The sequence below is a fragment of the Macrosteles quadrilineatus genome, unplaced genomic scaffold (assembly GCF_028750875.1).
Source record: "Macrosteles quadrilineatus isolate MER2022 unplaced genomic scaffold, UCM_ALF_1.0 Scaffold_2__2_contigs__length_208266976, whole genome shotgun sequence".
Classification (NCBI taxonomy): Eukaryota; Metazoa; Arthropoda; class Insecta; order Hemiptera; family Cicadellidae; genus Macrosteles; species Macrosteles quadrilineatus.
Genome location: NW_026542595.1, coordinates 131904720 through 131929310, shown reverse-complemented (window position 1 = coordinate 131929310; position 24591 = coordinate 131904720). Strand labels below are relative to the sequence as shown.

Here is a 24591-nt window from a genome sequence, read left to right as displayed (position 1 = left end):
AAAATAGGTAACACCATAGTGTCATCAACCTTTCTCGTGTTTACTAGTTCCCAGAACGGTAGTGCCATTTAAATATTTCAAACTCAGCCATAATGTAGTAAGGCCATGACACTATATATTGTGTCATTATAACCAATGCGTGTTATACTGAGTTATATCGCAGAGCTGCATGTCAAACGCTAGGTCAGCTCTACCACTGAAGCCGACGACCTTCCTATCTTGCCGAGTCATCCAAGTCTTATGACAACCACATGACTCGCCTGCGCCTAATTACTAATTTGTTCTTCGATGGTGGAATATTTCGTATTTTGCACACCATTTGCACATTTACAAGCATTTCCATTCAGTTTAGATTTTGAAGTTTCTATAGTTAAGACGATTTTTGTAAGGTTTACTTCCAATCTACACAATAATCTTATTCAAAGGCTATTGAGAAGCTCCTAAGATTTAAAAATATCGTAAAACTATATGTTTTTAGCAACATTTCCTTGCATTTAATTATTTTTCCTGTGATACTTAGTTAGTTAGGTAGTTCCTTAAACGTCCCTATTCATGCAGGATTCTTTAAATTTGTATTAGGCCTATTGTAGTTTTTCATTAAAATTATTATTCTTTCATATGCTGCAGAACAAATTTTATATTTCACTTAGTTCAAATATAAAACTATATGAATATAGAGATGTGTCAAAATAGATGTTAATATTTTTAGGAAACGGTTGACAGATCATTAATTTGATTTTGAAATAATACCTATTTTGCTGTTGGCATCTTATATGTTAAGAGGCTTTGGGTGGTTCTGTCTAAAGAAGAATGTAAAGTTCGAAAATCCCATCTATCTAAGAAACACTCAGAGAACACTCAGCACTAAAATCAGCACCTAAATAATACAATGTCATCAACATGTGATGAGAAATGTGCAATGCATCTCGATCAAAATTAACGCTTCAATTAAAAACATCTTTAAGGCACGACAGAAACGAAAAAAATTTGCCCTTTTTATATCTGATCAGAGTACAAGCAAAAAATCAAAAGAAATATCGACAAACAATATTGTGAATTTGCAGTGAACTTATTGTCAAAACCCCTTGAAGCAATAAAAACATTTACTAAACATTTTATGTTCTTAAATAAAAGTTTAAAAGACTTTGGCAGTGCCATATTGGCAGGTTTGCTAAATCACCAACATAATGCAACCTTCAATAAAATTGTCCACTGATTAAAAAGGTCTAAGATTTTTACTTTAGAAAATAACAACCGCACATTCAATTCACCCCAGTAACAATCATTAATTTATAATCACTTCATAACATCGTTATGAAAGCTGCCTGAAAATTGTGTGAAGGCTCGGCAGAAGACAAACAGGTAGGATAAGACATAAACAATATAATTGACACATAATTGTCTTCCAACGCAAAGAAGGCTTTAATTAAGCTGCTATTGTTGTACTATAACTGAATACCTAGTGATTACACATCAGAACAGCGTAAACAAGTAGAATTTCATACAATTATATGTATAGAATAGTAGTAAAACCTGGGAAAACCAACGCTGAATCTGAGTATTTTCTTGTTGTATGATTTTTAGACCCATGCAGTACCAGAGAGTTGTGCAAGACAGATGGACCTTTTTTGAAAGCTTTTGGACACACATCTAATTACCCATTATCTCCAAGGCCAACTGCTTATTGTTTTCCGAAAATAGTAATTTTAAACTCCACACCCACTACGGTATATACAGGGTTATTACAAATGATGTTCCTGATTTTGATTATAAATATTACTGGGTTAATTTGTTTCAAGACTATTTTAGTTGGTACCATTGGAAAGAAAAACTCATAAAGTTTCATTTACATTGGTTTGGGTGGATATCAGCTGTTTGTCAAGTCAATTCTTGTAAGTGTTGTGTAATGGCTGAATTTGAAGGCAGGAAAGCTTTTTGCCAGTTGGAATATTACATTAACCAATCTGTTATTAGTGTGCAACGACACTTTAGAACCAGGTTTAACGATTATCTTCCTAGTAACCACTATATTGGCAAGTGACACTTGAAATTTAAGAGAAATGGCTGCATTTAAATGTTACTTGTAGTAGGGCTGAACTTAACAATGTGCTGTCTGAGATATGGAACGAGCTCGGTGGTCCGAATAATGACACACCCCCGAACTGGCCTACAAGATCACCCCCTGATTTTTTTCTTGTGGGGATACATCAAAGATAAGGCGTACACATCCCCATTATCAGATAGCATACTTGAGATCCAGCGACGGATTACCAATGCTATCGAAATAATAGACCTAGACACACTTTTCAAAGTCTACCAAGAGCTTGACTACATTATTGACATCTGTCGTACCACAAGGGGTTCCCGTATCGAGCATTTACAGTTCTGTGTATCTGTGTCAAAACTTTTTGAGTTTTTCAAAATTTGTAACCATTTTATTTCTTTTTATAACAAATAAAACTATATTTTATGTATGTATGAAATCATGAACATCATTTGTAATAACCCTGTATTTCTGATCCAAATAAAGTGTAAATCTCGAAGTGTAAATTTTATGGAGGTCATTGATTTATAAATCTGCAGAATCCTACATTAACAAATCCGCCATACTTATCAGCTTTGCCTACTGAGCAACTGGTTCGTTTCGTAGATAGTGTCATTGATTATAGTATAAAATACTACACTATATAGGACTAGTAAGTCCTACTGCGTTCGTCTGTGAAGTACAAAACGATTCAAGTGGCAAAACGCAAGAACTAACGAGTGCCAGGATTGACTATAAATACAAGCCGGTGCGAAACCTTTCATGAGGGGAACAACATATAACACTTCTCCGATTTCAATGTTGCAAGTGTCAAAAGGTAATCGCCAGACGTTTATTTGTACATGTGTTGAATGTCGGTAAAGTATGAGCCACCCTAAAAGATTTGAAGATTATAGACTATAGAGCAGCAAACTAGCTAGACACTAAACAGGCCTGCTGCACCGTACATTCGTTTTGTCCACACTGTCCCGCCTAGCTGGTTTTAGGAAATCTTCGCGATTAATGTGGATATTCAACTACATTACTTTCAAGCAGAAAATTAGCTCTATACAACACATGATAGCATACTACTCACTTTTCTTGCGGCCCTCCTTGACGGTGTAGGTGAGATCGGAGAAGGCGATGTCCACGGGCGGTCTCTTGGGCAGATGGGTGAGGGTGCGAGGCTGGCAGGGGGTGATGGTCACCTTCACACTCCCCTTCCTGTCGGACACCAAGCAATGTACATCAGCCTCTTGGCTCACCATGGTACACAACACAAGTCACAGTCACACGGCTACAAGAGACGAGGGGGTTAGATGGTGCAAAGGGGAGGTTGAGAATGAAGAACGGAGGGATGCGAGAGAATGAGGTGACAGAAGATTTAGTGATGGAAAATGGAGGTGAAGAATGAAGGAGGAAAGAGATAGAACTACCGCGAGAGAGTTATATGAAAGAGTTTTTGAAGACAAAGAATGTTAGGTTGTAAGATGTAAGAGGTGAAGAATATATTGTGGAAGGATGACCGCGAGAGAAGGAGGTGAAGTAATGTGTGGTTATTGTTCAAGAATAATTTAGTTGGATGAAGGATGGAGGTAAAGAATTTTGGAGATGAGAGAAAGACAGTTGAAATGTCAAGAATGAAAAGGTTAAAGAGGAAAAGAGGTCAGTGAAGAATGGAGTGTAGAAGGACGGCCACAAGAGAATGAGATTGACGTCTCAAGAGGGTATGACGTTCGATGAAGTTAAAGAATGAAGGAGGGGCGCGATAGAAATACCGCAAGAGTAAGAAAACAGAACATATAAATACCAAGGATGGAAGGTTTGTATGGTGCAAGAGAGGTGGTGTGCGGAAGGATGACCACGAGCGATAACAGAGGGTTTAGTGGTAGCTTATTAGATTGAAGTTTGATAAAGGATGGAGATGAAGAATTATAGATGAACTAGATAGAAATACCGTTAGAGAGTTATACAGCAACTAAAGACTTAGCGAATGAAAGTTTTGATAATGCAGAAGCTTACATTGAAAGAGATGACACAGACATATTACCTATTTGCTAATTGAAAGGGAAAAGTAAGAGTAGAGAATGAGAATAAACTAGCGATAAAGTGGTTGGAAGGAAGGTACAAGTACAATAAAATAGGGTGTCAGAGGATTTGGTGAATTTTAGCGAGATCAAGTTAAAATGCAACTTTAAGTGTAGAATGGAGAAGCGTGTAGAAAAGGACACTAGAAAGTCAGTTTTTTTACAGTACAAGATTGGTATTCTGTGCTTTACAGGGTGTGAGAGGAGAAGGTGGAAAGTTATATCGGCCAAAGAATTAGATTAGGAATGAATATACGTACAATAAGGTTCTAAAGCGGTATAAGGCATTTGCCGAGGAATAAAAGGAGGGAACCTCGAGGGAAGAAGATGAGAGGAAATAACTATGAGAGTGGTAATAAGGATTGTGATTCAACATAGAAGAAAGAGAGACAACATCTCTCTTTGTTCTATGGAAGAGAGAGGTGGACCCTGAAGATGAGATGGCGTAGCAGATGCTAACATTATGTAACCAATTAAGATATATAATGTAAAAGGCTATACAATTTTTGCTTAGCTGCACATAGCCAATAAAATGTTTAGTTTTAGACGTCGGTTCGTGTGATAGCATATAAATTTTGCAGTTTGGGTTCAAAATACCATATTTTATTAACTTGTTTTAATGAATAATTATATCGTAAACCGCACAAATATTTTTAAATTAGCATGTTTTGAATGAAATGCAAGTTAAAATAAAATAGATCGCCTCAACAAAAATACACAGATAAAATCAAACGGTTTTCTTTAAAATTAAGTTATACGATCCAAATACTAGTTTCGGTGCAAGGATTTGTTTACTTGATAAATTAATGTTTATAGATATAACAATTATTCGAGAACATAAAAATCTTGTAACAGCGATATTTTATTCCAATTGTTCAAGTAAGAGGTCTAAGACAAACTAATACTCTGTTAACAGATATTCGACATAGTTTTTGACTAGTTTCACTAGTTTTTATCGCGGTCCAAGGCATTCTGCAAACCAAGGCAGGGTTAGGGTTATCTACAGCTTAGCCAAGCGAAGTTAACCTAAATACGAAGAGGCGACCTTTAGTAGCCGCAATCTGACAGACTGGGCGAACTGATAAAATAGTACAAAACAAGATGGAGTCACTAGAAAGAACACATTTTTCTTACTGACTTTCCGAATTACTGACGTAGTTCATGGTTTTCATAAATATTTATAAACAATCAAGTACAAAGTAAAATCCACTGAACTCATAGAGGAAATCACCCAACAAATTTTAATTGGTGCTAAAATTCCTCTAGATTTTTGCGACTCCAGAGTGAATATGGTTTCAATAATCACAAGAAAGTTTTCCAGATGTATTTTGAGATTTTGATAAGATTTCAGAAGACGGATGTAAACATCGTTAACGTAAAAGATTACTGACCAAAATGTTATCGTCCGGCTGAAAATAATCAGAGAAAAACATAAAACTAATAGATTTTAAGTGCTTGTCTCTTTTTGGCAATCAATTTACCTACTTGACAGAAATAATTAGAAACGTTAAGTTAGAAAACATTTATAACTGTCAAATTCTAGCGTACTTTTGTTTGATTATTTTTATTTGATCTTCTGAATTCATTACTTCATGGTAATGTAACATTTCAAGACGAGCAGCACAAGACTATTTGCACTATGATTAACTAACAATAATTAATAATTAATGATGTGACAAGGAAATTTTAGATGGAAAATAACAAGTTTCCTTTAATCTGACAAAAGATCGCGTCAGAGATGGTTGGAAAACAACATCGAGTAAACAGTTCAGTCGAAAATTACGCTAATAGATAGGCATATAAGATCTTTTACATTAAAATACAAGCTGAGATGAAAATATCTAAAGTGTTTGATTTTTTTTAGAATGTACGCTAGGAAATACGATTCTCAAAATGTTACCAATCCATAATAAACTTTTACAGCGCTTGATAAATTCACAAGGAGGTACCTTACGTCGCTAGATTAGTTAAAATCTTCTTTTGAAAATATGAGAGTTAAATTTTAAGTTATCTTAGGTGTCCTGTAATAGTTTAGTTTTCACAATAGATTATGTTTTTAACCAACTGATAGTGCATGACCAATGCAAAATGTTATTGTGTTTAATATTGGATTCCGGCTTAACGGAAATTCGTTTAGAAGAGTTCCAATTATTTACACTTTTATTACATTGTGTATATTAATTTTGAACCTGAATTAAATACTGACACAAACTTAATAACGTAATGAACTTTAACAAAAAAACAACGAAATTATTTTTATGTTATGTCTTTTGTAGCTGCGCGCCTTTTCTGGATAAATAGCTGCAATTTAATGGTTACAAATTTTAAAAGTGTAATATATTATTTAGCATAAGATATGTTTATGGACACCAAAGACAATCACTCAAGATAATTGACACTTGCATGTGCAAAGGTTCAGGCCACGACAGCTTTAAAAATTAAATACCTTTTGATGAAGACAATGCTTTTAAGTGGCGAAAATTCTAGCTTTAATTTTAAGTTTCTTTATTTGATTAACTACATTATTCACTCTGTTAGGCCTACATAAAATAAAAACGATAAATTTTAAACGAGAAGCTTGTTCTCTTAAATCTACTTTTTTAAAGGTACTAAACGATGAGTTTATTTTGTAGAATATAACATTTTTTCCCCACTTGCACACAACCGTTAACAATTTTTACCCAATGAGATCACGAAAGGAGAATTCAAAACTTGACAATGTGATTTAAACACGATTAATTTTGGAGAGCGAGTTTATCAAAAGCTCATTTGTAAAACTGACTCATTTTGACGCATCAGAAACTACGAAAAACCCAAGTCAATCTGATAAGTAAACTTTACTAACGTCATTTTTGAGATTCTCACTTTAAGAAGTATCTGCTAAATTTAATAAGTACATTTTAATGTCGTGAAGGCTACTGATAACTTGAAAGTTTTTTACGCTTTTTTGTCGAAAGCAAAAAAGGAACAGTTCAAACTCAATTTACACAATAGTCAAAATAATATAATGAAATGTTTCTAAAGTAAGAGCATACGCAATAGTCGCTTTTTTGTTTAAGACGTAAACATTTTCCTTACAAATGCAATAAAAAAATTCTTAATAGTCTACTGAAAAAAAATATTTGAGTTTAAAACGTCACATAGACTTTCCTAAAGTAAACTAAGTTTCCTAACGTTTCTTAGCGTAATGATGGTTTACAATAATTTTTTTAGATAAAAATGCTAGATGATGATGAAAGGGTTTTGCGGACATGATGGAATTGAAGAATGATGAACAGGGTGAGAAATAAAAATATGAAAATTACAAATAGTAAAACGCGAACACTCCACACTAGACACTAAAAACACACTCACACACTGACAGACAGCAACCGACTGATGGATTGTTACCAACCTTCGGGGAACTGTAATTAGCATGAAAATACCCACCGCTCGTGAAAATTCCCCGCACACTTCAGAGCTGATACAAACACCAGGTAAAAAACGATGATATAACAACCAAAATAGTAGCTCGTGGCCTTCAAACTTTGAGGTCTGTTAGGAGGTTTTTGTTAAGTGGATCGGTCCAATAGTTACAATTTAGGTCAGGTAAGTTAACATAACACTAATTTGTGAAAATGGTAAAGAATTTTAGTTTTTTTTTGTATTTGGGGTTTTGACAAAACTAATAATGTTATGATATAAAATAATAAGTATGCCTTGTTTAAATAAATTTTAAAAATATTTTTTATAACTACTGTAGTCTTAATTTTAGTGTTTGATGTGTTATATAAAAGTTAACTTGTAAATATTCAGTAAATATTTTAAATGAAACCAGTAGGAACTGTTCCGGAGGATAGCGAGAAGATGGTTGTTTTGTCAACAAATATTATTTGACTAGTGCTCCGACAAATAACAACGGGTTCCAGCGATTGAATTCCTCACAATTGATTTACTTTTCAAATTATTTTGTATAATCTTGGGTTTTATTGTAAGGAAATTATTGTGGTTGGTATATCCAACCACAACATGTACAACTCAGCATGTACTACTGATATAGCAAATGCATTTATATGTTAGTGGTGGCCAAATAAATTACTTATAACATTGGACCCTGCAAGCAGACCATTCTTCCTGTTTCGAAGCCTGTTTTGATTTGCGTTCATGACCGGTAACGTGCGAGAGCGCCGATGTCGACTTGTTAAATGTTAAATGTTTCTAAGCACATACACAAAAAAAAGGATCTGTCTTATCAAATACATCTTTTTACGAGGTGAACTGTTGTAAGTTATTTAAAAAATGTTACATTAAAGAATTAAGCATGTAAATAGTTTTGAAATAAGAAGAAGCAAATAGTTAGCACCGAAATATTATGTTTCAGCACTAGGGCGTAAAGTGACTCTTTTCAACCCGAGCTCACGTTTCACGACCGAGGCGAAGCAAAGGTCGGAAAAATGAGTGTAGTTTGAACAACTGATTCATTCAATCGATAAAATAATAACGATACATTGCATACATTCGAAGTTTACAACTGTTTACAACAGCTGATTTTTACTTCCTATGGACCAAAAAAATGCTTTTTACTCCCTAGGAGCAAAAGAGCTACTTTAGACCAGCAACGAATGTATTAAAAAAGCGGCTGTTTTTGCTGCCATATGGCGAAAAAAGCTTATGCCTTTGGACACTGCAAGCAGTTCTTCTTATTTTAAAATTCGAAACTTGTTTTGGTTTGTTTTCAAAATCGGTAACGAGCGAATACGCTGAAGTCAACTAAAAAGTGCATCAAATTGTACTGTGTAAGCTGAGCCTATTAGTTTTGATGCCAGAAAACAAGTATATATAGGAAAAAATAGTTTACGAGGTCAAAACAATTAGTTTTAGTTTAAAAAATAAATGGTTACATTAAAGATTAAAAATTAAGAAAGTAAATAGTTTTGAAATAACGAGAGGCAAATAGTTAAAACCAAAAAGTATTTTATACTGAGAAGAAACATTTCATACATTTTATTTTTATGATCTACTGTATATGAAATGTTTTTAAATCAATTAAAATTACTGTGTACAAACCACTACAACTATTTTAAATTTTAAATCTTAAGTACACTTTACAGTGGTTTTAGAGATAACAATAAAAACACATTAATAGGCCAAGGTAATTTTATCGTTACACAAGTCGTCAGTTGGTACAATTGTCTTGACTTCAACAATGACATTTGAGTCATGTGACCCTCGATCTTTGAACCACTGTCTTCTCTTTGTTTACATTTTACCTGATACGTCAATAAAGATAAATTTGTTGGTCTTTTAAACACGTAGTATAAAATTGAAAACAGATTTAAAAAAAAATTCTATCAAAAATATGTTGGTTCTAGACGAAATCGGTTAAACGGAAACGAATAAAATAATTTATGAAATGTGGGTGGAACCAAATGTGAAAATCCCACAATGAGTACCACAGTAAATTAATCCAATCCAATGTTGACATTATAACTTCCCACTCAACAGCAAGCAAGCTTTCTTCTGTTTTCCTTGAGAAAGACCTCTGAAACCCACGTGAAACGTTGAAGGCACGTGACTCCGGAACACATTTTAAGCACGTTCTTATATTCGCAAGTAAGCGTTCGACTCCCGGAGCAAAAATATTTATTCGAAGAGTCATGTTTTGTTTGAAACTTTCATCAAAAGTGCGTAAAGTGACTTTTTTTGACCCGAGCTCAAATTTTTTCATTCAGGCGAAACTGACGTTGGAAAATGAGCGAGGGTTGAAAAGACACTTTTTGCCCATGTGATCTATACATATAAAGATCAAATACCACTGACTCATTCATTCATTCATTCATTCATTCACTCACTCATCACAAAATCTCAGAAACCATAAGACCTAGGAACCTGAAACTTGGCAGGCATCTTCCTTTTGGGTAGTAGACGCTCACTAAGAAAGGATTTTACCCTCCGACCTCTGGGCTCCGCCCCAGTGGCTCTGGAGTTTACCATGTTAACCTTATGAGAAATGGAATTAGTGAATCTTAACAGCTGTTTCAATTAAACAAGTTGGTTCTGTTCTATGATGTTCAATAGCATTAAAGTTACAAGGATTACCAACCAGGGTGCAGCACTATTATTTCTTTAACATTTATGACAACAGCTAATTTGCAACCAAAAGGAGAGTGAGCGTAGCGAACGAACTTCAACCTGGAGGCGTGTTAGCGTAGCGAACGAGCTAACCTGAAGGCAAGTGAGCGTAGCGAACGAGCTCCAACCAGGACGTGATTGAGCCATGCGAACGAGATCATCTTGAAAATTAAGAAGTTAAACGGTTTGCCCCGCGAAAGAACTTATAGCATCTGCCTGAAACTATTGTAGAAATATACACATTCAGCAAGAGAAAATATACCCTATGGAAACCTCCAACTGTTTAACAGAAAACTAAATTGTTTAGCGTAAAACACTTGTAATAAATGTACAAAACGTTCAAAATGCATTGACAAATTTGTATTACAAAATTAACTTCAAAAGCATTGAAACTCTCATACACCATTGAAATTGAAAACAAACGCATTAGCAGGGAAAGTGACCTTTGGGTAGTTAATTATTTCAGCTCAGCCACAAACAATGTGTATACCTCGGGGATGCGTATAGCCTTCGTAGAAATAATAGGTTAACAGACTGGATTTAGTCACACAATCACTGGACTTCATTTTACAGTTATGACCATGGCAATTTGAAACTAAATAACTGTAAGAGGAGAGCTCGCCTGGTAGTAGGTCGTCGGTTCAATCTTGAGGGATCGAGAAAAGTCAAAACCTTGTTGAATCGAAACTAAACCCAGTTGTACTTACGAATATTTGGTATTTGTTGGCTAGTCTAGTCACAAAGTATAATTTAATTAATTTAACCCTCATCGTTCACTCGCCTTCGCCTTAATAAACTAACCCTTATAAAGAAAACTTTCTACAGCTACACGTGGCATCATACTCCATTCTACACTCACCCTTCATTCATATTTGGGTTAAAATACGCACATAGGCAAGGTCCAAGATGTATGTCTCTTTATATATCTTGGGTGAGGTCCCCATCTCAAATGATTTCTCATCGAATCATTCAATTTGTCGGTAGCCTTTTACGTGTGTTTCAAATCCGGTTACGATTGGATGCACTGATTTTGACCAAATGTTTTCTGTTATTTTAGGGTATTGTTTGCAGTATTCGCCTTAATCTTCTTGAAACTAGAATTTCGAAGTAGTAAGTAAATGGTTAGAATAATTTTTTGTGGAACGGCAAAAGATTGGAGAAATAACAAGTATACTTCAAAATACACTCGAAATATACTACATAATACACATATAGATGCAGAAATGCATATTAACATTGTTTTAGCTGAACAACAAGAATAACAAATATACAAAAATTTAGTTAACCCATTGTTGAATTACATCAAGAGTGTGTATCATCTTTGACTGGTATCATATAGAAGCAAATCCCGATATCCATTGTATGCCCTTGACTATAAAAATAATGAAGACATAGAAATGCGACACCAGCGATCCAGCGGACATGGAATGAATCTTCCGGCTTTAAAATACTTCCCTAATTTATCGCGTTATCATAATTTAAACTATTCCTTTATAAATTTATCATCTTTATGGTTCAGCATAAGACAGTTTTAAGGTTAATTTCTGTCCGAATAATAAAGTAGAATACGTTTTGGGGTGTTTAACTCTTGTTATGTGACTATCTAATTAACTCAAAATATTCCGACCAATTTAAAACTATAGATTGTACACCAACCCCCAAAATAAGTGAAAGTTATTTAATCTAAAACATTCAGCGGATGTAAACGTAACTAAACAAGAAAACATATTTAAATACGTTTTAAAAACTTTAAATTTGGGATTAGCAAAATCTTAAGTTAATAACTACAGTAGAGTTTTACTTTGTAATTAAGTTTACGCAACACTACACTGTTTTAACGAACTTCCCACGCAAGGATTTAGTCTAGAAAACAGCTATTTGCCGCCAGCTTAATCGAATGGGATTTCATTACGTACTGGCAACGTGTTTTAACAGTGTTCCATTATTAAAATAAATAATGTAAATTTTAGCGAATTTCCCAAATAGAGCTATTACCGTAGCTAAGACCTGGACCCGGGACCGATTTACTATTTCGTTTTGAGGTCACCAGAGGCCAAAAACGCTATCCGTTCAAATGCATACAAATATATTTATATATGTCCGATAGCACGATAAGTCCGAGAAAAAATTATCCGATTTTGGTATAAACGCGTAAACCTACATTTATTCTAACTAGTTCGCGAACCAGCATGATCGGATTATGGGAACGGGGTTTGTGGGAAAAAAACGGAAGGTTTCCCATTTTATCACTAAAAACATAAAACGTTACCATTTCTTTCCAACCCATTTTTCAGAGCCAAAAAAATCGAAAAATTAGTATTCAGAATAACTATTGTTGTAAAACTGACGGTTACGGAGAAAATAAAAAAAAAACTGTGAATTGAACATCCCTATATAATTCTTGTAGAAAATAAGTAAACCTTTGTAGTTTGCATGTTTATAAACTGATCTTGATCAAATTTGTAAAATTTATTTATGTTATATATCAAGATTTAACTATAAAACACCTTACTACTGTACCTTCCCTGTAGCGGCAAACCCAAGTACTCACCAATGTTATTTAAATAGGAATTAATGTGAAATTTTTAAGGATATATTTTAGTGAAAATATAAAAAGGCAAATGGAAATTTTTTTAATCTGCAGGTTTGCTGTGGCGGGAGTATTTACTATTTCCATTGCAGCAGATGGATGAATATAATATTCATTGAAAGTTTTGTTTTTCCTAACAAATTATCAATCTCTCATTTGGATTTGCAGTTCTAACCTCAAAATCCGAGATTGTGTATATTAAATGTTACTTGGCTATGGACTACAATTTTATACGTAGGCCTAGAGCGATTGCTATAAAAAAAATAGTTATATCCAAAAACAAACAAATAAATAAATGGAAAATAAAGCGCTTACGTTTAAAATGCCCCTGTGTGTTTAACAATTTGATCGTGCATTCATGTCGAAATTAACATTTAAAGCCCTTACAAGAAAACAATATAAATATTTCAGTATCAGTACAGTACTCCGAAACCAACATTTATTCAGCGCCTGCAATTATTGTCACGCCAATCGCACTACTGGTACGCTCGGCGGTCAAGCTATATACGAATGGAGGAACCAGGGTCGGAATGAACAACGAACTGTATATAACCGCCTCTTCCATCGTCATTTGCAACAGTTCGTCTAATCACCGCTAGGTGTCACCATCGTCGTTCAACAGTTCGTCTAGTCACCGCTAGGTGTCGCAAAAACAGAACTTATAACGCACCGTAATATTATCAGTATTGGATTAAGTACAATAAACATACTTGACCTCAGTAAAACAAATAATCAAGTTACTTATTTATTACCAATTTATAATACTCTGTTATAAAACTGTGGTTGCACCTTTAAATAAGCAGTTTTACCATTTGATTTGACACTCGCACTGACCTCTGAGTAGCTCGTGTATATAAGCCCTTAAACTTAATGACATGTTTAATTATGTTCCATTAATGACTGTGTAATTTCTTTGACAAGCCGAGAGTCGATTTCTTCTGGAGGTCGACGATTGGCTTATAATCAATATTCATTCTTTCATGATGCAAGATAGACCAATAATATAGTTTACGGATCAAAGATTCAATTTAATTGTTTAACAAGCCGAGAGTCGATACTCTTCTGGAGGTTGACGATTAAAAATCAAAATTCATTCATGAAGCAATGCAAGATTCGAAGATTCAAGTAATTGCCATAACCGAGGATGAATATTCTCGGCACAGTACAACCGTTGTCATAATTAATCGTACAGTACAAAATAATGAGAAATTAGATAATAGATCGTTGTCAACACCAACTATCATTTTCTATTTTGAGAGCCTACGGCCTACAGTCGTTTTAGCTACATGATTGGATTCTCTTGGTATTGTGTTTATAGTACATGATGTTATAATATTGCGTCGTACATAGGACTATCGCAACTTCCAAGGAGAATCTTAAGAGTAGAGCCATTGAAACTCAATGGTAGAGCACTGATTGTTTGGAAATATGAGGGAGAGGGCTTTGAATAATTTGAGTGTGAACAATGGACATGTACATCAGTGGACTTTTATTTAATAAGCTTTAAATATCAACACAGGGTCAAAAGCATCCTTCTTCAAATATATATAACTGTGTGTGTGTGCGTGTGTCCGTTGGCGCGATAACTCGAGCAAAAATGATCCGATTTTGATGAAATTTGGTACAAACGTGTAAACCTAAGTTTATTCGAACGAGTTCACGAACCAGCATAATCGGATCATGGGAACGGGGGTTTATGGGGGGTTTTATGGGGTAAAAATGGGGTTTTCCCATTTTTGACCCTAAAAACAAAAAATTTTGCAATTTCTAATTAGTAAATTGTTTTGTAGAGCTTCAAAAATAAATAATTTAGTATATTAATATGATGTTGTATGCCTAACGGTTACGGAGAAAATTAAAAAATAGTGTAATTTAAAATTCACATGTAATTCTTATGGAGAAAATGAAAACTGTTGTAGTTTACTTGTTTACGGGGATATATTGATAAAATTTATTTATTTCATCCTATACTATTGACGTGTGGTCCAAAACCACTTTTTACTTTCCCCGTAGCAGCAAACCTAAGCACTAATTAAATATAATGTTATTTAAATTTGGAATAAATATGTCTTATTTATGGAAATATTTTAGTAAAAATGTAATCAGACAAGTTGAAATTCGCTTAGCCTGCAGGTTTGCTGTAGCGGGGTATTAAGTATATAAGATTTAAGTGACATTAGTTTTTTAGTCATTAGATCATAGATATTAACTTGGACTAACCAACATAAGGGAGTATGTTTGATCTATCTATGGTGCTAAATGGACCTAACTCATTTTAGTAAGGTTCAAAATAGATTACACTTTTAACAAAAAGTTACAGTATTTTAACTATTTTAATGATTTAGAACGATATAATTGATTTATTACCTGTATATTTTTATTAGACCCTGCACTTTGAGTTCGGCTGCGAATTCGAGATTTGTAATAAAGCCACATTTATATGTTCAACCATACAAAACACGAGGTTTTATCCCCGGCACATTTGTATTTGTTAACTTCAAACCAGGAGATTATGCATACTACAGACGAAACTAGAAAATCCAGTTGTTTCAACATCAACAGGCCTCAGAATTGTACGGGATCCACCTCTTCCAAAGATTCCAGATCTAGAAGAATTCTATTTCAACCATTTTTAAAACCACTTTAATATTTTTTTACTACACTAAAGTACACCATTATTATTGCAGATCATAATCTATTTACACTCATTGTTATTTAGGTTTGTTTTCTTGTCTTCCTACGTCGATGGCATTTCTAAGATTTGCTCACACTTTGATTGCAAATTTCCAGTATAAATTGGATTTGTTTAAGAAAAGTTAAGAAAATTGTTTCCTTTTACAACGATTTGGACACACACTATATTGGAGCATCGTCACAAATTCGTTGACGTACCAATAAATTTTATCCCACCTTCACAATCTAGGACGAACTAGGCCGTAACTGTTACATACTTCAGGCTAGTTCTTGAGGGTTGCGGCATTATCATTATCCATTGGTGATTGGCGGGATTTGACCCCGGAACCTCGGGCTCCGAAGCCCTACCATCAGACCAGCTCACCCCCAACGTACCATTAGTAAAAGATGAGCTAACATCCACAATGCTTTGTAAATTCACAATTCTAGAATCGCCAAGGCGGTAGAGAACACATCCTTATGATTAGCATAAGCTGGACCGGAAGGCCTTCGCCGAGGACGTCCAGACGAGGTAAAGTCGGACATGTGAAGGGGCAACCTCAACCTCCGAGCTGAACCTTCATGTAAACAAAAACTGCAAACCTGCTCTAAACCTAACAAACACACAGTCAATACTGTCAGCTCAACAGCCGAAATCTAATTATATTATCGGTAATGATTTATTAGCCTATTCGTATCTTACTACGGCCAAAGATTCCATGGACATACAAAGATTAAAGAGTCTATGAACCAAATCTGTATGTATACACAGTACACGTTATTACAACGGAGGACTATACATTTACCGACCATATCCAAAAACATGAATGCTACGAGGTATTTTAAATCATGTTTGTAAACTAAACTTTTTATAATACATGATTATCGTTATTGTTTCTTAAAAGCATTCCAAGCTGTAGGAAACATTGTCTTTCTTATGTTGATTATATTAAAGAGATTAACGTAGTTATATTTATAATGTTGTATTGCATTGAGTACAAATGTCTAAACTTAGCTTAATCACAACTTTAAATTTGATTCTGTGTTTCTTGTTCAAACACTCGTATGGATAGGCCTACATGATTCTCAATGAAGCCTGTTTAAAAAAAATTACAATGAATTATGAGTATGTTACATTTTCCACCAATAAGTCGAGTTACTGAAGTATACACAATTGACGTAGACTAACCACCACAAGTAGACTTCTCATATCATTGTAAATTATTTTGAAGCACGTTTTCGTGTCTAGTTCATGTCCGGTGGCACTGATTGCTAGTGTCGACTACATTTAGTTTCTATTATTTTAGGGTCAATTTCATGATTTGTGCTTTAGGCCTACTGTTTGGTTATATAACTAGGGGACGGGTTATTGTTTATGACTAGATCTTTTATTTGATTAAACGAGGTTTTAAATTACTGAAATAGCAATTTAAAAATTGGGGACCTCTACAGTGCACCCCGAGTATACCGGACAGAACTAACAATAAAATTGGTTTAATCTGTTCCATAAGGATGAGAAATCTACTAAGGGAGTATGTTTTATCGCTATTGACTTTGGATGCACCCAGTATGCATCTCATCTTATTACAAAAATCTAAAGAATGTTTCATGAATTACGTCCGACTAAAATGTTCCCTTCTTCGAAACTTGTGATATCTAAATTCAATGTTCGCCAATTACTGATTAGTGATTATCACTCCCAAATTAGCCTGTTTGTTTCGAGGTAAAAAGATAAGATGGCGAGAGATTCGTCTGCATCTTACAACTTAGGGCCCTTTCACACGAGGCCACTGGTGGCCGCCACCGGTGGCAGCCACTGGTTGCCCGCCACAGCTTTAACATTATTTTAAATGAGACCTTTCACACGCAGCCACTGCAGTTGCCCGCCACTACACAGTGGCCGAGCAGTGTCTCCTCGCGCAACTGCTAGTCGGCAACCGCCGGCAACTGCAGTGGCGGCAACTCGTCGCGGGGCATTGAATTAAATGGGAGCTTTCACACGTAGCAACCAGTGGCCGCCACCGTGGATGAGCGTGCAGCTACTATTTTGAATCAGTCCAAATGCAGACTGCAAAGACAAACGCACTATGGTAGTTGTTGAGTGTTTTCGTGTTGAATTGTTTGTTTGTGAAAATGAGTGATCAGAAGAAAAATAAAGAGGACGTTGCTGAAAAAGAAAAAGACAAAGGAAAACAACAGAATAAGAGAACAAACAAAATAGTAGAAAACAAAGTGGATACTGAAGATCTAATTTGCGAAATTGAAAAGTAACCGGCAATTCGGTATAGTACGCCTGTGTCTTTGCCTTATTTTTTTATTATCAACGCGAGAAGAAGGAGATGTTCATTGTTCAACAGCATTTTCACAACTATCATTGTACAGTGGCTGAAGTGGAGTGGCTTGTAAGTTGCCTGTATCATCCACTGCAGTTTCCCGGCCGGTAACTGGTGGCGGACACCGGTGGCCGCCACCAGTGGCCTCGTGTGAAAGGGCCCTTACGTCACTCGTCCTCCAATGGGGTACGGGTACAGTCCGAGCTGAGATTATACAGAGCGGACTGTACGAGGGAAAGTGACTTTCGTTTCGCCAGAGTCGGTCTTGCGTCTTGAACGTCTGGTGCCGGCTGTTGGTTGCAGGTCTTCCGTAGGATAGTTACATCATATGAGGTTGAAACCAGGAAAACGACATGACAACCATATGCAATCATATCCAGCAAAGGTGGCCGAGCGAATGGAAGTTACAGTGGAGAAATTATACACTGAATGTTTATTTTTACACCTGGTCACTTCACGCTGGGAAATCTTGTGGTGGAAACAGGAGTTTGATTTTGGCTATTGGATTCTTTTAACGAATTCCCTATAGTGAAATCCTTATATATAATACATGAAGGCGATTTCTACGAAACACTACTCCTCCAGTAATAATGGACGGATTTTTACAAACGATGTGTCAAAATGAAGTAATGTTTGTGTATATGCTTCCTTTCACCAAATCCTGTAATAAACGTCCTCGGGCTTTGCCCCACAGGCCATCAAAATCCCAATGTATTTCTTATGGATAAAAGATTATGTTTACCGTAAACCGGGGCTACTTATGCAACTATGATCAAGAAAATATAAAGATTTTGAAGAGGAACAGCTGGAGAAAGCCGTTCAATCAGTTCTTTTAGTATATTGTTCTCTTAGGGTTAAATAAATAGGGTAAATTTTTATGATTTAAATTGTGATTGTATACATTCCCCTAAGTTTTGTCGTTTTTAGTTCATAAAATACTAGTATAATATATTGCCGTAGTCTTCGTGGAACTGCTTCGTTTTTCGTTTTGGGGTCTCAACAAGCCAAAACGCCTATGATTTAAATCATTACAATTTGTCGTAAGCTAGCTAGATCAGGTACTTAACTGAGGTAAAAATCATCAGGACTTGACAAAGTCAGGATCAGAATATGAAAATATAATCGCCAGGAGCCTACTAGCAAAGACAATATAATACTGTACTCTAATGTCTAATGGTCTAATGGTTTACTCCATTGTCTGTGCTACTAGTAAGGCCGATCGTCCAGTTGACTTACTTTAAGGACGTATTGTATTGTAAGAAAAGCGCGATCGCGGGAAATGATCACGATGTTGCCGTGATCGCGGGAGCAAGAAATTGAAATAGCCATTTACATTGCCCCGCCGTGGCAAACCTACAGACTACGCGAATTCCCGTTGGCCTGATAACATTTTTACTCAACAAAATTTCCTTAAGAATTCTCTATAGGTATAAATAATAGCATGTGATACAATATTGATGAGAAATTCATTATTGCTGACATGCTACAGCTATGATTGAAAAATAAAGGGAAAACTACGACACCGCAATGAGGCCTTCCTGGACATGAAAGTGAAAGTCAGATCATTCTTGATGATGAGAGTGATGATTTCATCACTAGTAAATTACTGAATTTTGCAAACTCAACAGGTTGAATATATGCACATTTTGTTGTGATTAATTTTGTTTAAAATCATTAAATTTTTCTAACAGAATTATTAATTTTTTTTGCGAATTTCCCTATAGGAAAGTAGTTATTACCGTAGGTCTCAGGTAAGACCTAGGTCCGGGTCCGATTTACTTTTTTCATTTTAATGTAACCAGAGGCCAAAAACACCATCTGTTCAAAATGCTTTTTATGTTATTTGATGTATATAATATGTGTCCGTGAACGCGATAACTTGAGTAATTTTTGTCTGATTTTGATGAAATTTGATTTATAGCTGTATGGCGGGATAAACTTGACCCTCAAAACAAATAAGAATTTCCCAATTTCTCTCTAAACCTTTTTAAAGAGATTAAATAAAAAATGTAGTGTATCAAAGTGTTTTTTTTTGTACTGTTATTAATAACAGAAAAAATTCAAAAAGTTGTAAATTAAGATTCCATGTTATTCTTATTCTGAATATTGTAAAATTTTGTAGTTTGCTTGTTTATATATAGGATATATATAGGTATTATATTTATATATTTTGGTCAAACTTGGTTTAAATTTATTTATTTTATACCAAGTTATTAATATTTTACTAAAAAAACACACTTTACTATTTTGCTTAGCAGCAAATCTAGGTACTCGTTAAAAATAATGTTATTTAAATAGATTTAATTGGAAATCAATTAAGACAATGAAAATTTGCTTAGTCTGTAGGTTTGCTGCGGCGGGGGTATTTATGGATATATTTTGGTCAAACTTGGTTAATTTATTTATTTTACTAAGCTATTAATATTACTAAAAACACACTTTATTACCCTCCCTGTTTTTGTAGCAATACCTAGGTACTCGTTAAACCTAATGTTATTTAAATGGAACTAATTGAAAATGAAATCAGGCTAATTAAATAAAATTAGTTTACCGAGTACCGGTACTTAGGTTTGCTGCAACAGGGAGGGTAAAAAGTGTTTTTTGTTGTAAAATGTTAATGACATACTGTAGTTTAGTAATAAATTATAGTATTTTCCAAATTTGATCAAAATATCTTCAGAAACAAGCAACTACAACAGTTGACTTATTCATTCTCTATAAAAATAACATCAATTTTTTTAAATTTACAATTTTTTGGAATTTTCTTCGTAACCATTAGGCGCATAATAACACTTCAACACAACATACTAAATAATTTGTTTTTTTAAGCTCTACAAAATGGTTAGGAAAGAAAATGTGAAAATTTGTGTTTTCAGGGTCAAAAATGGGAAAACCCTATTTTTACCCCAGGGGATAAATCTCTGTTCCCAAAGTCCGATCATGCTGGTTGGCGAACTCATTTGAATAAATGTAGGTTTAGCCTATACGTTTGTACCAAATTTCATTAAAACTGGATAATTTTTGCTCGAGTCATCCTGCTAACGGACACATATATTTAGCCTATGGCCAGCAGCACACTGATAAGACAAAACATCTTTCTTTCGACAAAACTTTTTGTCGGAAAACAAAAATGTCGCACTGGTGTGCGGTGGTCTGAGACAAAAGAAAAAAACTAGAGGGAAAACTAAATTCAGTCACCTGTAGACCAGTGTTGTGAAAAGCCAGAGATTGTATGGTGTTAATAAAATGGATGGAGGAAGTGGACGTAGCAATTATGTTTTGAAACTTTATACAACTTGCAGAACCAAACGAAGGAAGGGAGCATTGGGTTCATCTCATTAATCAAAATGGAACATTCGGTTCACTGCGGAGTTACGAGCTGATGCTGCCAAATTTTATAATTATTTTACAATGAATATTACTCGTATATTAACGTAAATATGACCCACTTTAGAACTATTTTCTTCAGACGACATTGTTACTCCACTAATAGAGCAAGTCCTATGCAACTGTGGTAGATATAAAATCAATGGTGATAGTGCGAGTGCGTGTAAGCTACTGTATCCCCCATCCGCGCATGCGCAGAACTGTTTGTCTGACCGCGTTTTGGCTTCAGACGAAATATTGGAGGCGATCACAAGAACACCCATAAACGTCTTCAGACAAAACAACACGTCTGAAGACTCTGTCTCATCATTTAACTGCATGGTAGGCCACTCACTTCCGACGTCTTTCGAAGACATTTTGTCTGATCAGTGTGCGGCCGGCCATATGAATTTGAATTTGAAATGTGACGGGTAGTCACCAAAAATTATTTTCTAAATTTTGGGATTATATTTCAAAAGTAAAAGACCTGGTAAATGGATTTCACAATGCATATACCAGTGTCAGAACATTGGCATTTAGTAGACAGAATTCTTGATGGCACGTAGCTTGCTCAATCGACCGACCCACAAAAACCGTAGACTTAGCAATTGTACTTTGGAGGGACTGAGGTCGGAGTTGACCGAAAGGAAGACACTTGGCCCCAGTCATCTGACGGGGACACTTCGCCGGTCTCCGGGTTTTTGGTAAGGCGATTACTTTATTAATATTTCAACTTTATAATTTTTGTGATTGTCCAGGCTAACTTAACTTTTTAAAGTCAGTGATTGATTGATGTTAATTGTAATAATTTTTATAATAATTGATTTCATTTACAATTTGTGTGAATAAATATAGTTACTATTAAATTCCTGTTTGAATATATTAACGTGTCAAAAAGAATTATATAATTATTAGAGTTTGATATATAAATTTCATTTGCTTAGGCCTACTTAAATAAAAGGAGCCTGTAATTATTTTATCATCCATTTTTATTATTGTCTTTATTATTATCTTTATCATATTGTCCATCCACTTTATTTGAATAATGATTAAACATTCTTATACCTCTCACTAAAGTATTTTTATTATTTTCAATCGATCCCGGTTACGCCCCCGGTCACAATTTCAATCGTGGCAATGGTGTTTACAGTGAGGCCTCTAGGGACCTCAAAACAAAAAAGCAAATCGGTCCCGGGTCCAGGTCTTACCATGAGTACTACGGTAATAGCTTATTCCCTATAGGTCTATGGGAAATTCGCTAAAATGTTACATGAAAATTATTCTTAACAAGATTTGTGCTCTATTTTCCAAAGTAGGTAGCCTAAGTTAGCATGAATTGTCAACTTTGATGTCACCAACAGGCAAAGAATCGTTTTACTCAACAAAGCGTACAAATACCAAAAACCAATAGTCCAGACGGTAGATAGGCTAATCAAATCACTCGGAATGACACCTGCAATTTTATTATGGAACGACACACACAATATTACGCCACTCTACGGCACTAGCATAAGGAGTAGGCCTACTTACAGAACAGTCAAAGTTACCTAATACTTAGTTAAGATAACTTAGCATTAATGTAAGGAGTTAAATTAATTTCAAATTTACATTTTACAGTTATTGTACACTTTTACATCAACACTTAGCTCCAAAAAAAGCTCGCCTATCTGGGACCAAAGAGAAACTCAACTATTGACTATTAATGTCATATTATTATTAATAATAATTAAGATAACTTACTTGTTGTTGTTTAAGATGAATGTATCCATTTGTTATGTTAACAAACTATCTGAAGAATGTCTCTTAACAACCTAGCAAACATGAAACCTTACAAAATCACTGTGACCTATTTTCACAATTCCGTTCAAAATACTCTTGTAAATAACGTAGGATAATTACTTGGAAACAGTAAATTACACAATGCACTAATGAGTCCTGCAATTTCTACACGATTGAGTAAAAAAACAATAATATAACCTGATTAGATTTGTTTTGTTATGACAGTAACGATCAGTGCTCCATTCATTACCATCTGGATCTGAATTCTGTCTGCCTGCAGTCTGCTGAACTAAAAACATCTGATCCTCTATCCTCAAACTGATCGACTTGGACAGTAGGAGGGGAACAGGGAACTAGGGAACAAACATATGTGCAGCCTTTTCCTCAGAGACAGCCAGCCAGGAGTATAAAAATAATATTTTCAGAACATTACAAAGAGTGTATAAGAAACCCCATTGTCTCAAATTAATTTTGTTCCAGTTCGGGCTCTAAGACTACTTAAGTGTCCTGTATTAAATCATAACAACTAGCCACAAACGTAATTTGTTCATAAACTATTTACTTTATACTTAGCCTACAGTACTACGAGTTAAAGTATGGTGTAAAACGTAAAATCATGGAGTTTATTTATTTCTGAGTGGGGACTATACATAGATAATAATAATTCAATGGCATTATACAGTAGGACAAAAATGTTTTTGGCGCTGTGGTTTATGCAACCGGGACCCTGTATGTATTTTCCCCTTCGCCAGTGGTATTTTGATTAAAGTCAACGTAAGATAAGCGCTTCTAAGGGAAAGCTGTCCAAACCCACTAATCTTGTTTGGATGTGCCATGAATGGAACCCGCGTCCATCCAAGGCCCCACTAGAAAAACAGTTTTTTCTAGTGGGGCCTTGGTCCATCCCGTTCCTGCAACAAAGTCCGAGGTGCTATAACCATAAATAAAAGGAGTATGGACATGTATAGGGTATAGGAGTATAGAGTATGTCTACTCCTTTAATCTGTGCTATAACCACTATGCTAGCAACAACAATATTAGTTAATTCAACTATCACTCTTCATTGTTATTACAACTGCATGTCATTTTCATTGAACACAATTTTTGCTTGTATCACTTATGTATCTGCACTAAATTTATCAGCATGTAATTTGTAATAAGCATCTTGTCGCATGTTTCACAATGTAAAACTATTGTAAAAATGGTGTTTGCCGTAATAATAAATAAATAAACACAACCTTCTTTGTCAATTAATTATTATTGAAGATTATATTATGGTAGCTATACAGTCCAGTCGCATCTTTGGCTTATCCCTTTGCATGTAAGCAGTATCTAGTCATTTTGAATATTATTTAACATGTTTACAAAGTTGTAAATTTGTTTCCATTGGAATAAAAAAAAATATTATTCTGCTTTTTTCATATTCGTAAAAATATTCAAATAGTATTAAATTGTTTAAACAATAACAGACTTTGATAATATTTTAACTTTTATGTTGCCTCGTCTATTTAATGTTTTATGATCAATGCTTAAAGCATTTTCTAGACGTTGGTATCTTGGCTTGGTACCAACAGACAGCTTGACACGTAGCAGACGCAGAAACGAGAGAGACTAGAGAGTAGAGAGACC

General features: G+C 34.8%; 1 protein-coding gene across 3 annotated transcripts in view; it reads right to left on the bottom strand.

Moving 5' to 3' along the window:
• The window catches only part of LOC128985541 (ATP-binding cassette sub-family G member 4), a 49509-nt gene extending 26265 nt beyond the window's left edge, over positions 1–23244 (bottom strand). For 2 of the 3 annotated variants that reach the window (XM_054405130.1, XM_054405132.1), the window contains exons 1-2: positions 7416–7487; positions 3120–3320 (exon numbers count right to left, since the gene is read on the bottom strand). In XM_054405130.1, the coding sequence (XP_054261105.1) occupies positions 3120–3291 (172 nt within the window). In that variant the 5' untranslated portion in view covers positions 3292–3320; positions 7416–7487. Of the gene's footprint in view, positions 1–3119; positions 3321–7415; positions 7488–22923 lie in introns of those variants that run through there. The other variant, XM_054405131.1, reaches the window with a different exon arrangement.
• Positions 23245–24591: the final 1347 nt, after the last annotated feature.